This window comes from Stegastes partitus, unplaced genomic scaffold, assembly GCF_000690725.1.
Source record: "Stegastes partitus isolate 25-593 unplaced genomic scaffold, Stegastes_partitus-1.0.2 Scaffold563, whole genome shotgun sequence".
NCBI lineage: Eukaryota > Metazoa > Chordata > Actinopteri > Pomacentridae > Stegastes > Stegastes partitus.
This window is the reverse complement of record NW_007578294.1, coordinates 297,367-312,841: the sequence shown is the minus strand read 5'-3', so window position 1 is coordinate 312,841 and position 15,475 is coordinate 297,367. Positions and strand designations below refer to the sequence as shown.

General features: G+C 40.2%; 1 protein-coding gene and 1 long non-coding RNA gene across 4 annotated transcripts in view; one reads left to right on the top strand and one right to left on the bottom strand.

Annotated features, from left to right (window-relative positions):
- The window catches only part of LOC103362228 (uncharacterized), a 10,384-nt gene extending 3,021 nt beyond the window's left edge, over nt 1–7,363 (top strand). The window contains exon 2 of the long non-coding RNA XR_520451.1: nt 6,774–7,363. This is a non-coding gene — a long non-coding RNA (uncharacterized LOC103362228). The remainder of the gene's footprint in view (nt 1–6,773) is intronic.
- The window catches only part of dnm2b (dynamin 2b), a 34,428-nt gene that overhangs the window by 13,292 nt on the left and 5,661 nt on the right, over nt 1–15,475 (bottom strand). For 2 of the 3 annotated variants that reach the window (XM_008288527.1, XM_008288529.1), the window contains exons 6-16: nt 13,089–13,249; nt 11,077–11,219; nt 10,858–10,993; nt 9,292–9,359; nt 8,820–8,958; nt 5,938–6,024; nt 5,779–5,849; nt 4,295–4,349; nt 1,475–1,585; nt 1,169–1,278; nt 970–1,081 (exon numbers count right to left, since the gene is read on the bottom strand). In XM_008288527.1, coding sequence (XP_008286749.1) covers nt 970–1,081; nt 1,169–1,278; nt 1,475–1,585; nt 4,295–4,349; nt 5,779–5,849; nt 5,938–6,024; nt 8,820–8,958; nt 9,292–9,359; nt 10,858–10,993; nt 11,077–11,219; nt 13,089–13,249 — 1,193 coding nt within the window. Of the gene's footprint in view, nt 1–969; nt 1,082–1,168; nt 1,279–1,474; nt 1,586–4,294; nt 4,350–5,778; nt 5,850–5,937; nt 6,025–7,855; nt 7,995–8,819; nt 8,959–9,291; nt 9,360–10,857; nt 10,994–11,076; nt 11,220–13,088; nt 13,250–15,475 lie in introns of all 3 variants that reach the window. The other variant, XM_008288528.1, reaches the window with a different exon arrangement.

Genomic DNA, 15,475 nt, shown 5'->3' with positions numbered 1-15,475 from the left:
CGGATGGTTTCCACCTGTCGCTCCAGCTGTGGGTCCATGGACACGGTGTCGCTAGAGTTTATCGTGTCTTCGTTCTCAGGCTGGAGGACAAACAGGAGAGACAGAGTTAGTTTGTGTCTCTCTAACTCTAACCTGTTTTCTGTCAAAGTTCAAACAGTTTGGGGGCATTTCACACATCTGAATCTGTTGAATCTGGAATCTTAGTTTTGTGGTTTTTTTTTTTCTGTTTGTGCTGCCCACTGATAATGAAGTGGGTGGAAATCTGCTGGAAAAATTGTGATGCCTCATGCTTTGAAACGCTAATCAGGACGATGCAGTATTTAAAGCTCCCACTGACAGTTGGTGGGCTGTCCAGTCACTTGTCGCTCAAATCTGAATAAACTGAAAATTAGCTGAGCTTCTGAGCATGTTTATCTAAAAATGAAATAAATAATAACTAAAGAAACTTTGATTGGCTCTTCTACAGAGAAACACTGTGGAGCTCTAACTACACTTATGACTCGCAGGTTTCTGTTGCGCAGCTCTAAAGTCTCGTCCACACGAATGCAAACGCATGTCAAGGTGCATTCCTACATTTGTCCTTTATCTACACTAAATCAGTAATTCTGACCATGAACAACAGATCGTTTTAGGTGCATTCTCGAAAATAAATACATTTAGAAACGACAGTCCTGGATGTTAAATTTGTAGTAGAGCGCCTGGAAATACAAGGACGGTAAACAGTGTCCTGGATATTCGATCAGCAGGGCAGCAAATTGAATGAGCACGTCGGACAATGTTACTAAAAAAAGAGCCTTTGTCCTGTGCAAACCTATCTCTGTAAACATTTTAATGGAATATGTAAAATCTTTTGACATGCAAAATGCATTGTGTTCGATACGCAAACTCAGGTGAACACCGTGTGTCACAGAACGCCGTTTAAAGAATGTAGATTCTGCTGGAATCCTGCAGTAATTTCAGTGTGAATACCTGGTCTTTCTCTGGGTAAACACCAGCCCTGAGGAAGGAGGCCTTCCAGCTGTCAACATCCTCCTGAGTGTCGCATGCCAGTTCGATCTGACGCAGGTCTTTGTACACGTTCCTGTAAGGCACACATGCACCGTTGACGTAAGAACAAACCAAAAAAGAAAAAACACAATAAAAGCGCCAGTTTTAGAAGCATCCAGACCTCTGTTCAGTATTGAAGATGGCAAAGACGTGTTTGCTGGACATGAAGCCCTTTTCCACGTCTCTCAGCTTCAGGTTGTCAAGAGGCAGCATGTACTTCTTTTCTTTCTCCTGAAATAGCAGAAAAAACATGGAAATAAAAGAAAGTAAACCGCCAGCTTACTTTAAGAGCAGCTTGAAGTGGTTTCTTTAAAAGGCATAACAAGTAAGATTTTGCTATCCAACTTTCTTCCCATAGAGAAAAAATGTGTTACCGACACATTTTATTTATTTTTTTTTGCATTTCCTGTCCGGTACGTAGCCTTACCTCCTCATCTTTGTACCAGGAGAGAGACTCGGCTGTCAGGACAAACCAGTAGTCCTTGGACCCTCCCTTCATGATGCTGATGTTGATGGTGAGCCAGCCTCTGCGGATGACCTGCACACGAGAGTCCAACAGTTGACTACGCCACACACCCCGCAAGAGGGGGGCAATATGCAGCAAGCAAACAGAAAACTACAAACATCTTCAAAGAAATGGCACGGCGACGTTAAAAAACAGCACAACAGCCATGCAGATGCACCAGTAAGAGAGCAACCTCTGCAGCTTTATATATATATATAAAAATACACCACAAATGTAGAGAATAAAATGCAAGCCACAACAGGTTTCAGTATAAAATCACCTTCTCTGCATCCCTCTCTCTGCCAGACTGATGGACAAAAAGACAAAAGGACACAGAGGGATAACGAGCACACAAATGCAATTCTCTAATGTGGAAGGCGTAACCACAAATGTACTGCAGAGTTGGAGAGTGAGACTTGCAGGCAATTAGTCACAGCAGAGAGCTGTGGAGCTGCACGAGGCTTGAAAAGATGTTTCTCTTTATAGACCACCAGAGGAGGAATTTATTACTTTCTATGCTCAGTGTATTTTTAAGTCAGTATAAGTCACGACTGTGGATGGGTGTCATTGTTAGATATAGTGTTCACGCTGCAGTATATATAGATGATTTTGAGAAGAGCCTGTAGATTGACTGAAAACAGTCAACGAAAGGCTTCACTTCCCAGATCAAAACTGCTACAGTGAAACTAAGAATTTCCAGAGCTTGGTCAGACGAAGCATTTTAAATTATCACAGTTTGGGTGTCAGTGATAAAGCCTTACGTTCGGAATGACCTCAGAAGCTGTCAAAAGGGAAATCTGTCTCCCAGTTAACCCTCTGAACCCCAAATCTGCCAGCGGGTTTAAAAGATTATTTATCTTTTAAAAATCTACACGATATTATCAGGCCCAGAAACTATGAAAACAGCAAGAATCAGTCCTTGAACTGCTCATCTGTCGCGTCGTTTTGTCGTAAAAATCCCAATCTAAGCTTAAAATTGTAATTTGTCATCAAAATCAGTTTACTCGTCATGCCTAATTTGCCTAATGCCTAATGCGAAAAATAAACAGTTTGCAGGAACTAGATTCTGTAAGAAAAGGAAAACATCTGCACTCCTCGGTGCAACTGTGAAGCCATTGGTGACTCAGCGGTGAAAAACAGTCACATGGCAAAAATTCAGGGACTTCAAGGATGAACTGCAGGCAGTGTTTACACATAGCAGATAGAAGACAGGTAAGTAAACAAGTTAAAAATGTAAGAGTATTGTAAATTATCTACACAATATATAGTCATGGGCTGCAAGGTGGCTCAGTGGTTAGCACCGTTGTCTCGCAGCAAGAAGGTCGCTGCTTCGCGTCCCGGTGAGGACACCTGGGATCTTTTTGCATGGAGTTTACATGTTCTCTCTGTGCAGCGTGGGTTCTCTCCGGGTTCTTCGGCTTCCTCCCACATAGTCAAAAAACATGTTGAGGCTATTTGGTGATTCTAAATTGTCTGTAAGTGTGGATGTGAGTGTGCTTGGTTGTCTGTCTCTAAGTGTGGCCCTGTGATAGACTGGTGACCTGTCCAGGTCTAAGTCAGCTGGGATAGGCTCCAGCCCCCCTGTGACCCTAGTGAGGATTAAGCGGTGTATAGATAATGGATGGATGGTTATATAGTCACCATTTTCCAGGAATGGTAACAACTGTGGGCACTTGAAAAATACTGTTCACTCTTTATTCCGTATTTTTTTCCCCCATTTTTATACAATCAAAGTTTGTTTTTCCTATTTTATAATTTATGACATTTCATGTTGGTTATACTGCACATAAGTCATTTTAAATTCTACTTCTAGCCACGCTTGTGCTGTTTTCATAGAGGTGCAGGACTTTATACTGCAATAAAAAAAAATGAGCTCACAGTCAGTAAACGCCCAGAAACTGCTTCACTGTTCAGACTGTTTAAACACCAACCACCACAGTGAGCGTCTGAGCTCGTGAGCCACAAAATAAACAAGCCACAGCTTTTGGTTTAAGGTAATGATATGACAGCGTGTAGCCGAGCGATGTGAGCAGGAGGTTTCACAAACTTTACAGATAAACTGCACCTTTAAACTGCAGCTCATTACAGTTAAAGATGAAGAGACCCTCCTGTCGAAACAGATTTACAACAACATCCTCTGTACGGAGCATCACAATCACTCCCTCCTTATTATTCATGATGTGCCTTTTTCTTCATACTCTCCCGCTATTATTGCATGGCCTTGAGCAATAGTCACTTTACATTTCACACGTCATGCGCGAACATGTGACGAACGAAAACCCTTGAATCTTGAAAACATTACAGTAAACCATCAAAGTGTGTTCCAGTTCTCATGATCAATCCATGAGTGTAACTCTCACTTCCCTCTTCTTCATCAGGGAGCACAAATGTGGTTTCTCTACACGGTCTGAGTGACTGCTGACTGCCCCCACCCACCTAAAGAGGAAGTGACACGTGGAGGTGCAGGGCAGGGGACACGATACTTACAAGAATCTCTCCCTGGGTCATTAAAAGGAGGAACAGAAGAAGGAGAGAGAGGAAAAGGGAAATAAAGCACAGACAAGAGTATGAAAATGTGAAGCAACGGAGGGCGGTAATGTCAGGAGAGAAGGGCTGAGACAAACAACAGGAGGGAACAAGAAATAAAACAGAAAAAAAACAGCAGGAGAAAGCAGCTGCTATGATGCCACAGTGGTGTGAAGGCTTTAGCTGAGGTGAATGAACGCAGTGATTTTTAGTTACCTGATTGGGCATCACTCTCTTCTTGGTGATATTAGCAGCAGTCCTTTGCTGGGCACTGCAGGAGAAAGATTCAATAGCATATGAGCAAAGGTTTGTACCATTTTCAAGCAGAACTCAGTTTATTATTTCATGTTGTAGCGCACTGAAGAGTGAATTTAGCTTTTTCCACATAACTAAAAGTAGAATGAATTCTTTTCTTGTGTGCATGATCAGAAAAAACTCAGCTCAAAAGAAGACAAATGTGCCTTTAATCTAATCCTCAGGTGAAGTGATATCACTACTGCTACTATAAATAATCATTATTTTGGTTATCTATTACTCAAGCAATTATTTTTCTAATTAATCCTTTATTCTATAAAATTTCAAAAATGTCCGTCAATGTTTCTTAAGCCCGAGGTCACGTCTTTAAATTATTTATTTTATCTGATGAACACTGGACAACACCAAAAAACACATTAAAAGTTATTCTTACATAAGGCATAGAAAAGCAGCACATTAGAATTAAATTATTATCTCAGTAATTTAGGATTTTCTGCCCATCATTTTCAGTTTTTATATGAGCAAAACAAAGCCGTTTTAATACTAACAGCAACATCAGTTTACTGTATTACTCGAGTTTTTTTCTGTATCCAAAGCTACAGAAACAGAATAGCAGCTACTAGTTACTGATAATAATTAAATTAAAAGTTTGTACGCGTTTGAATATCTTCAGAAAAGTAGCTACTTAAACAACAACAACGAAACTAGCAGTACAGTTATACAGTGTTTTCTCAGTCATTTTGACTTTGCAGACTTAAAAAACAAATGTCTGTGGCAGCAGTTAAAGGTCACATTAGCTTGGAGCACATTTACTCTTACTGGCATAAATGCAGTCACAAAAAAAAGAGCAGTAGAGAAACACTAAAGTTGTGTTTGTGGGATTGTGTGTTGCCATCATGCAGCTTGTCCACCAGAGAGCACTAACATGTTACAACTGTAAATGTCCCACTCAGTAAGAAATCTGTTTAAATGTATGTGTGGTTATTTGCCAAAAATGTTCATGTGTGTTCATATTGAAAATGACATGTTTTCTATAAATCCAGTTCAATGACGTTTAATTTTTTCCTCGTGCTACAGAATATTTTAACTATTTCACATGGAAAATGTAAAGATCTTTCCATTCGATTGATCAGAGACTCCACATTGACTGACTGGGTGTTGATGAGAATAAGATGGAGAAAAGCAGCTACTGTTGGGAAATGGAGAAAAATTTTAAATCTGTTGTAATCCATGAGATACGGAGAAATTCCTTGTTTAATAAGACCAATAAAATGACCTACCGCATCCTAGCTTTTCAGTATGAAACCAAGGATCTTTTGTTTGAACGAAAATTAACAGAATATCAAAAGAGCTGCTGATAAATGTAATTTTTCAGTCATGTCATCGACCTCCAACTCTGCCGATCTTAATAAAACCCTTCATTCGATATGTGCGGTTCGTCTTACTTGGCAAATCCAATAAAATCCTCGTGGTTGGTGTTGATGTAGGAGAGCTCGATGTCGATCAGCAGCAGCACCTGAGAGCCAAAACACAACGCATGTTGTGTATACAGAGAAATGAAGGCGCTCAGGTAACCTGCACGTCTGCTCCTCTGACTGACTCACCTGGTCTTTGGTCTTACTGTCTCTCTCTCTGACGTAGGTGGTGACGATCCTCTCGGTTTCTTCTCTCAGTCGAGGGTACGAGCCCAGCTGCAGTCACACAAACAGAAAACACACACACATGCGCCGCTGCAGATAGATGCTGGATACACACCTACTGTGTGCAGGTTTGCTCTGTAAACACACTCCTCGCAAGCAGCTACACCACTGACAGTAAATGTACACAAATATGAGGCAGGACAGGTAAAGACTGAGGGGGCATGCACTGGTGAGTCTCCTGTCAGCTTGAGATTTCTTGTGAGCTGTAGATGTGATGAGAGCTCTTTTCCACGAAGTGTTCAATCCATCCTGTTCAGGCACCAAATTAGAAATCAGTAACAGCTTAATCCTCTGAACTCCCAACAATTTCTGGGTGTTTTTATGTTGCTTTATGTTATTTATCTGTACATGTAATCTTGTGTCGTGTGTTTTTTTTCTAAATATATATGTGTATTTTTATTTATTTTATTCCTTTTCACTCCTTTACTTATTTTTTCTTTATTATTGTTATACAATTTTACTCAAGTGTAGTCAATACTTCTCATTATCCTTGTTTTTAATTATTTATTTAGACTTTTTCCTTTATTTGACGGGTTGTATGGCTGTCTGGGATGGGGACATTGTTGTTCTGTTTGTTAAAATAAAACAAAAACTCAATTTAAAAAAACAATAAAAATTAAAGAAAAAGGTCTTTTGTAAAGCATGGCAATGTATGGTGCCATAAACCATAACAAAGAAAAAAAAAACAAATTAATTTTAAATTACATTAATTAATTAATTAATTACAAAAAATAAAACAGTTTTTTTTTGTGTATGTGTGCCCACAGGTGTTGCCAAAACTAGAAAAAGAGGTGGCTGTACATGGGATAAATATTTCTAATTCCTACTTTCAGTTTTCATGTGTTTCCCTACTTGTCTCCATCTACTCTGTATAAACACAGCCGGCAGTTCAGCCGAGAAATCCCAGAATTTCCGTCACTTGACTGTTAGTTGTAGTAAAATTATCAATGGCTTCTCGGTTGTAGTGGGTAGTGAAGAATTTTTTGTATTTTTCTCTACAGAATCTGGCTGTAAACACTTTTTTGGGTCAAATTTTTAAATAACACATGTAAAATACAGTGATATCTTTAAGTTTAGATTTCACTATTTTTCCTGGAGGAACTGCACGTCACACATGATTAGCTAACAGACCATCAGAAAGTTACAAATTCCAAAATCTTTTCTATTTTTGCAGTTTTTGGATCTAACTAATGCTGTAATTTTAGTCCATTTTTAAAATAACATGCTTTTCAAATTCGTGTTTTTGGGGTTCAGAGGTTTAACTAACTCTGACTTTGTGATGTAATCTCAAACTCACAGGGAGTCTCAACAAATCAGGGAGGAAAAAAAATCTGATTAGAAAGAGATGAAGAGTGGATAGCATTAGGAGGAGTCTTTTGGGGTGTATTATGGGTGTCAATAGTGTAGAAAAGGTGTACCACAGGAAAAATACATAAAAACAGCCACCGTTGTGCAGCTAAATTTCTTAGTGTGCGGGTAGTGGGTGGGAGCTCTGATTGGATAATGAGGCAGGGTAAGGACTTGTTAAATCAATGATCCCAGCGCTGATAATGGATTGTGGTTTTCCAGGGTTCCAGCGTCAGAAGGGGGAGGGGATCTTAGATTTGACATCAAGGGTCAGCGGAGGGAGAAGCAGCAGGGTGGTGGGAGCTGAGGGAAGCCTTTAAAGCAGCGATGACAACACTGACAGTGGTGAGTTAGTTTATTGAACTCTTTAAACCTGAACTTGCATTTCTGTTTTTTTTTCCCCCCCTCACTCTCTTCCCTTTTCTGCCCTCTGTCAGCATCACTTTTAAACATCCCTCTGCTATTCAGTGTTTACCTTTTCAGTGCACTTCCTGATCAGGGTGACAAGCTCGGTGACGACCAGGTCAACACATTTCAGACACGGGTCTTTCAGCTTAATGACCTGCTTTTTCACTATAGCCTCAAACGCCAGGTCTGGGGTGAACAGGCCTGTCCTGTGGTGAGGCGTCATGGGAGTCGGAGGTTTAATATCAGGTGAGAGGAGGAGGAGGAGGAGGAGGAGGAAGTGTAGCGTGGGTTGTGGTAGAAAAAGAAAAAGACAAAAAAGTAATGGTAGTAGAAAAATGGAAGTTGGATGGAGAAGTATGGGGAAAACAGGAGGAAAAGAAAGGTGAAGATTGAGGAACATGACAAAGAAGAAAAACAGGTGTTTAGTTAGTTCTAATTCATGTTCAGAACAGAAACAAGCTGCAGGTTCTCAAAACTGTTCACTGAAACTTCCTAGGAGTCAGCATGCTAGAAACATGAGTCTTTGGATGGCAGAGTCGATCTGTAGGTCGGTTCGTCCACCACGTTGAAATATTTATCAGCTACTGGATGCACTACTGATATCACTTGTCCAGCAGTCCATTAATCTCAGCTGTACGTCCTGTGATCATGCTGACATTTGCATGAAACTCAAAGCATGAGCGTTCCAAAGTACCGCCTCATAAAGCAGCTGATATCAGGCCTGCAACTTGTTTTGCAATGAACCTGCACAGGAACATGTCACAGCCCGTCTGCTTTTAACCACACAGCCTCTCAGAGACACCACTCCAATGCACTGCAGCACAGCCAGGACATCCAACTGTATCCACTCATGTTCACATTAGTGAAAGCAGGACTGCAGTAATCTCACTTTGAATTCATCGGGTTTTTCAGGAGTTTTCAATCATTCAATTATGTCCAAAAGCACAATGCTAAAAGATAAACTCAAATGCACCTGGCAGCACAAGCTATGCATGGGAGTCGCAGTCGGGCAGGTGACCATGCAGTGATACCTTATTGGTGCACTGTCTGACTGTGTTGATGAGCTCCTGGATGACCAGGTCGATGCATTTCAGACAGGGCTCTTTCAGCTTAATGATCTGCTTTTTCACTATGGCCTCAAACGCCAGGTCTGGGGTGAACAGGCCTGTCCTGAAGGACATACAGACAAGACAGACATGGAGACGTGGGGCAGCAGACACATGGGAACAGTGTGAAATAGGCACATGCTGGGAAAACACGAGCCGACAGACGCGGATAAAAAGGCAAATGAGGAGGAGGGGAGGAAAAACAGGAACCACCGGAGGTAACAACAGACACGAGGACAACAAGCAGCAGGGAGGTAATGAATAAAAAGTGCTCACAAACACAAGAAAATGAATACATTAGAGTCAGCACACATTACAGAGACGTGACAAAAAGCTGACAGACATGTAAGCAGACAAATGCGATGCTTGTTTTTTTTTGCCAGGTAGCTGAACTTGCCTGACTCCGTGGATGTTCTTGATGGCATAACTGATCTCTTTCCTCAGTTCCTTCTCATCAAACTCCATCTAAGACACAGAAAAGGAAGCTTAGATTTTATTTGTTCTATTCAGAATTAATGAGTCCTGACATGTATAAACTGTTTGAACTGCTGCCATCAGGCAAACGTTTCCGGTGCATTAAAGGACGAACCTCCAGAACGATCATTCATTCCCCAAGCTGTCAGAATGCTGAACTGCTGATCTGGATATGTAAACACTTATTTATTTTAATTGCTTGAAGTTATTTAATGCTGAAGAAACGCTCTTTCATCTTGCTGTGCTATTGTGTATGTACAGCAAAATGACAATAAACTTGATTTGTATGGAGGGCCAAACCTGTCATAGTTAAAAATAAATGAATATATCACAAAATAAATAATTGAATATGTCATTTTTTACATTTTCCTTTCGTTTATCCATTTATTAATCTTATTTTAAAACTTTATTTTTATTCCCACATTTATATTTATTTGCAGAGGTTTTTTTTATTTTCTTGTTTTTTGTTTTTTTTTTTAATTTCCACGTTTATTTTTTTTTTATTTCCATATTTACTTTTTTATTTCCACATTTATTTTTTCCCATGTTCATTTGTTTTATTTCTACATCTATTAATTTTATTTCCACGTCTGTTTATTAATGCATTTATTTTTGTTTTGTGCACTTATTTATTTCCCCACTCTCTACATTTTTACTTTTCCTCACCTTTTTTTCCCTCAGGTGTATGCTAATGAGGTAGGCGTGTCTAACCTTGGCCTAAAGCATGATTGGTCAACTATGAGAATCACTTTCAACCAATCAGCTCTCAGGGTTAGGGTTAGGGTTAGGCCCTATGCCTGTGTCACAGAAATACAGGATACACTAAGGCCAGCAAAACTGTTGTTGCATAAATTTGATATGCACATTAATATAATCCAATAACTGTCTGATTAATAATACAAATTCAGCACACTTTTTATGCGCTGATTTGGCTTGCTAAGCTGCAGACACATGATACAGATGTAAAAGCAGCTGTTATACATGTCACTGGAGCAATGTTTAAGTTGATTTCGAATTGATTTGTGCCAGGAGTCATTAATTGCCCCAGAAGATTTTGCCATGGTGCCCTTTTCCTAGCTAAACCCCCACAATGCTCTCCGTTTGCCAACCGACAAGAGCCTGTTTCCTCTGGTTGCTACATTATTAAACAGTAAGAGACACTACAGCTGATCTACAATACCTGAAGTGTGTATTATCTGGGAAAATGGTATCTGATATCAGCTGATACTAAATATTCAATGACTCAGATTGGATCGGTGCCAACAAACTTGACTGGGCCGTTTCTAATCAGGACTGCAAATTCAAAACAGTTCACAAAGTGATGGAGCCACTTGTTTACCCTTAGAATATGTTCTTGCAGGTGTTTTTGCTGTTTACTGGAAAATAACAGAGCAATTCCTTGCGGAACAAATTAAATCGTAAGGTTAATTAAATGTAAAATAATAACGACAACAATGATGATAAAAGGAAAAACCACAAAGCTGCTCACCTTCACCAGCTCGAAGGGGAAGCGTTCGTGGAAGATGCGGTTGATCTTTGCTCCACCAGACAAGTTGGAGGTATCCACTTGATCTCCAGATCCTTCTATGCACTTCTCAAAGTCCACACCAAACTGCTGCACCATCCTACAGATTTTACACAGTGTATAATCAATTTACTAGGTTCTTTAGTTCATAAACACTGTGTATTTGTGTATGCAGGTACTGACTGAAGCAAGGCCTTGGTCTTGCGTGCAGGATCGTCTGGACGGAAGTTCTTGTACTCCTCCACTTCCTTCTCCAGAGATAAGAGTTGGCTTTGCAGCTTACTGCGTAACCCTGGCAACGTGTCGCGGATGTGGTTGGTGAGTTGCTGTTCAGACAGAACGTGAAGTTTTAGCCAGTGCTCCAAATATGTGATGTTGCAGCACAGAAGCTACAAATTCTAAAACATGGACCCTTCACACACACTGAGATCAGTGTCATCAATTGAGGGACTTAATGTGAAATACGGCAAAAATCTCCCCTTCTGTTCCACAGTGTCAGAAAAGTATTTTTGCAGAACATTAGGATGTCACAGTACATTTGAACTTTGACCTTTTGGATAACTCATCATTGTATTCATCATTCATTCTTCATTTTGTCATATGTGGAGAATGAATCATTCTGTTACAGTGACCTCTGACCATCAAAATCCAACCAGTTCATCACTGAGTCCAAGTGAATGTTTGTGCCAGATTGGACGAAACGCCCTCAAGGCATTACGGAGATGTCGTTCTGATATCTGAGAGCATAATGTCTCCAGCCGCAGCTGTCGCCAGCATTGAGTGGTAAAAATACACATTAGTGGATGCTGAGAGGAAACATGTGCAGTCGCTTTTTTAATTACCCAGTGTAAGTCCAAAACATACCTGAGAAAACATTTCCAATCTGGGCAGTAATTACCAAATCAAGCCTCAGAACACTCACCAGCCCAAATACAGTTTGAGGGAAAACTCTGCATCTGTATTTTAATTGCATCAACCTTGATTAAACATAATACACTGAAAGCACAAAGCCTTGAGATTCAAACTGCACAAACACATTTAAATGGTAAACAGTCTATGTAAAGTATTCACACCCCTGAGAAGCTTTCTCCTCTTATTGCTTTTCAATATTAAACCACGGTCAATTTAATTTAGCTTTTTGGACAAGAATTTACAAAAAAAAAGACTCCTTCAAAGCAGAAACAGATTCAGAAAAAAAAAACTATTGCCAATAATTAAACATTGAAAAAATAAAACAAGTGATTGCACAAGCATTCACCCCCTTTAAAGCGGCTCACCTAATACAACACAGGTGCAGCCAACTGGTGCTACAAGTCACACAATTAGTGAAATATAGATCATCTGACTGCAGTGACGTAGTGTCAGGTGGTTGTATCTCATAGATCCAGCACTCCTGGCTATGACCACACCGTGAAGCTTCAGCAGCCGAGATGGGAGAGACCGTGCAAACAACTGTTACCTGTTCTTCACCAGTCAAAGGTTTATGGCAGGGTGGCAAAGAGGAAACCACTGCTGTAAAAGGCTCACATTAAATATCAACTAGAGTTCACCAGAAGGCATGTGGGACGCTGACGTCAACAGGAAGAAGGTTCTTGGGTCTTATGAGAATAATATCGATCTTTCCTGCCATTATTGGCGGAAAGCAAACATCGCACATAGTCACATACAAAAAGGCATGAATCTAAATCGAAAGGAGATTAATATTTTTTATAAACACTTACATAGCGCCTTTTACACACAACAATGCGTTCAGTGTCTTGCCCAAGGACACTTCACTTCAACCACCTGAGCCACAGCTTCCCAAAAACCAAAACCACAGCTACAATGACAGCAGCAGTAACTGTCCCTTACTTCTAATAAGAGTGTGCACACAGTAGCTTCTTACATTTTTTTTTTTTTGTAATTTTGTAGGGCACACGCTCGTTAAGTTACTACACTGTTTCTTTTTTTTTTTCTTAAGATAATTTTTGGCCTTTTTTGGCTTTACTAGATAGGACTGAGAGCGAGAGACAGGAAAGTAGGGGGAGAAGAATGGGTCAGCAAAGGGTCATGAGCGGGGACTGCAGCCCCTACACATGGGACGCCAGCTCAACCAGTGAGCTACAGCGATGCCCTATTACACTGTTTCATCGTAAACATCCAACAAACAAAATGCTTCATGTACATGTTCGTAGGTGCGATCTGATGTGTGTCACCTGGTTCAGAGTCTTCTGCAGGTGAGGTGTTCCCATACGCTCTGCAATGTGTCGGTACCCGGGATGGGACAGGAAGAACTTCCTCTCAGCAGCCAAAGCAGCGCGAATGTCTTTCTTTCCATCAATGTCCTTTTGACTGCGGTTCACCACCCCAATATAACCTGAAGGTAAATACAATATGCACTTTTGATTCAGATCCAAATTTGTTGGACTTACTGAAGACCACACTGACACCACAAAAGTACGGCATGTCCTCAGAATTTGCTAAAAACCACATGTTGCACATGTCCACAGAGTAAACAACTTCCTGTTAACTTTACAACTACAGAAATCTATTACCTTAATAATAGAGTATTTTACTGATTATTGCAATAATGAATCAGATAAAAAATATATTTTTGCTTTATTAAAGAGCACCTACGCTTAGAACAGAAAACATTTAAGATTAAATTGCGTACCTCAAAATTAAAACCTAGTCCTACACAGAGTCAGGCAAGATATTAAAGTTAGAGGAAATACTATAAAGAATATTTCAAGGAGATGCTATAATGTCATTCATGGTTGCTCTAAGGGCCTCTATTTGAAATTAGGTGGGAATACAAAAACTGACATGACACCTGTAAAAAGAAAACTTTTTGATGTCAGTGATTAGCCAGTCAGGCAGAAACTTGTGAGACTTAAACCAGAGTGGATGAAGCTAAATTAGTTAACAAATCTGCCTTGTATTTATTTTATTGCTGGTAGCTAAATCAATCAGTCTAACAGGTGACAGAGCTCAGAGTTTTAGTTTTTAGACATTGTCTGTGGTTTTATCTGGCTTACTTTCAATTTAACACGCTTTGTCAACATAAATGTCAAGTGAATAATATTACCAGAGCATCAAGGGTGGGGAGGTAAAAAAAAACGAGGTGCGAAAATTACAAAGGAAAAAAAAAAAATAAAAAATTAGTGGAATGAGATTAAATCAAGGGTTAAAAAAAAACAAGAAATTTGAAAAAAGAAAGATGGAAAGAAAGACAGAAAAAGCAGGTTAAATATATGTTTCACATGTAGGTGCATGGGCTGCAAGGTGGCTCGGTGGTTAGCATCGTTGCCTCGCAGCAAGAAGGTCGCTGGTTCGTGTCCCAGTGAGGACACCCGGGATCTTTCTGCGTGGAGTTTGTATGTTTTCTCTGTGCAGCGTGGGTTCTCTCCGGGTTCTCCGGCTTCCTCCCACACCGTCCAAAAACATGTTGAGGTTAATTAGTGATTCTAAATTGTCTGTAGGTGTGAATGTGAGTGTGCTTGGTTGTCTGTCTCTAAGTGTAGCCCTGTGATAGACTGGTGACCTGTCCAGGGTGTCCTCTGCCTTCACCCTGAGTCGGCTGGGTTAGACTCCAGCTCCCCGCGACCCGAGTGAGGATTAAGCGGTGTACAGATAATGGATGGATGTAGGTGCATGATATGAAGGTTCGCGTCAGTTCATACAGGCATGGAGTCGGGGCGTCACAAAGCCCTTTTCTGTCTAATCGTTCACTATTTAAGTCCAGCCCACCCACTTCGCGTGTTTTACAACTGAGGCAGCGTTCATTCATTCTGCCTGCTTCACGCTCACCACATCGCTGCTACATCTCGTCCAACCACTTCTGTTTTTAAAGGTTCAGTTTCATAACTCTGGCTGTGTCTCACATTGCGAGGGACTGTAGAACACAGACGGTTCATAACTTGACCTTAAAACTACATAAACTGGATTTTGTAAAGTGAGGACCATGTCAGTTGTTTTTGTGTTCATACTGTGTTCATTGAACATAACTCAAATGCATGTCATTGCAAATAAATGGGTAAATCTGACAAAGTGTCCCGTCTGAAGTATGTGCAATATGTCCAGATCATTATTTGTCATATCATAAATAGTGTTTTAATTCTGCGACCCTCAGTTTGTGGCATGCAGTCACTTATTGTCATCATTAACAAGTTAAAGCATCCCTGTCTCATACTATTGTATTTGCCACTTTTTACGAGGAAATGCATCTTTGTCTATACCTCACCTTTTCTGTTTCCTCTGTCAGAAGCCACGATATCCTGTGCTGTTTTTTTTCTTTCTCTGTAGTTACACTTTGGCCAATATATGATTCAGGATTTATCTCTGTATCTCTGACAGTACAAAGATTTTCCACCGAATCATGGTTTAGAGCCGGAAAGCAACGCAGTTTGATCTGATTTGACTCATCTAGTGTTCCTAATAATTTCCTTTAATCTGATTAGTCGCTGAAGAGTCCTTTTCTCTTTTTTTGCAGCTTTGAAGCTTCAGTGTAAATTCTTTGCATCCTTTCAGCCTCACTCAAATCAAACATTACTTTCTGACAGCGAAGGCCAACATATATATATATATATATATATAAAGCTAC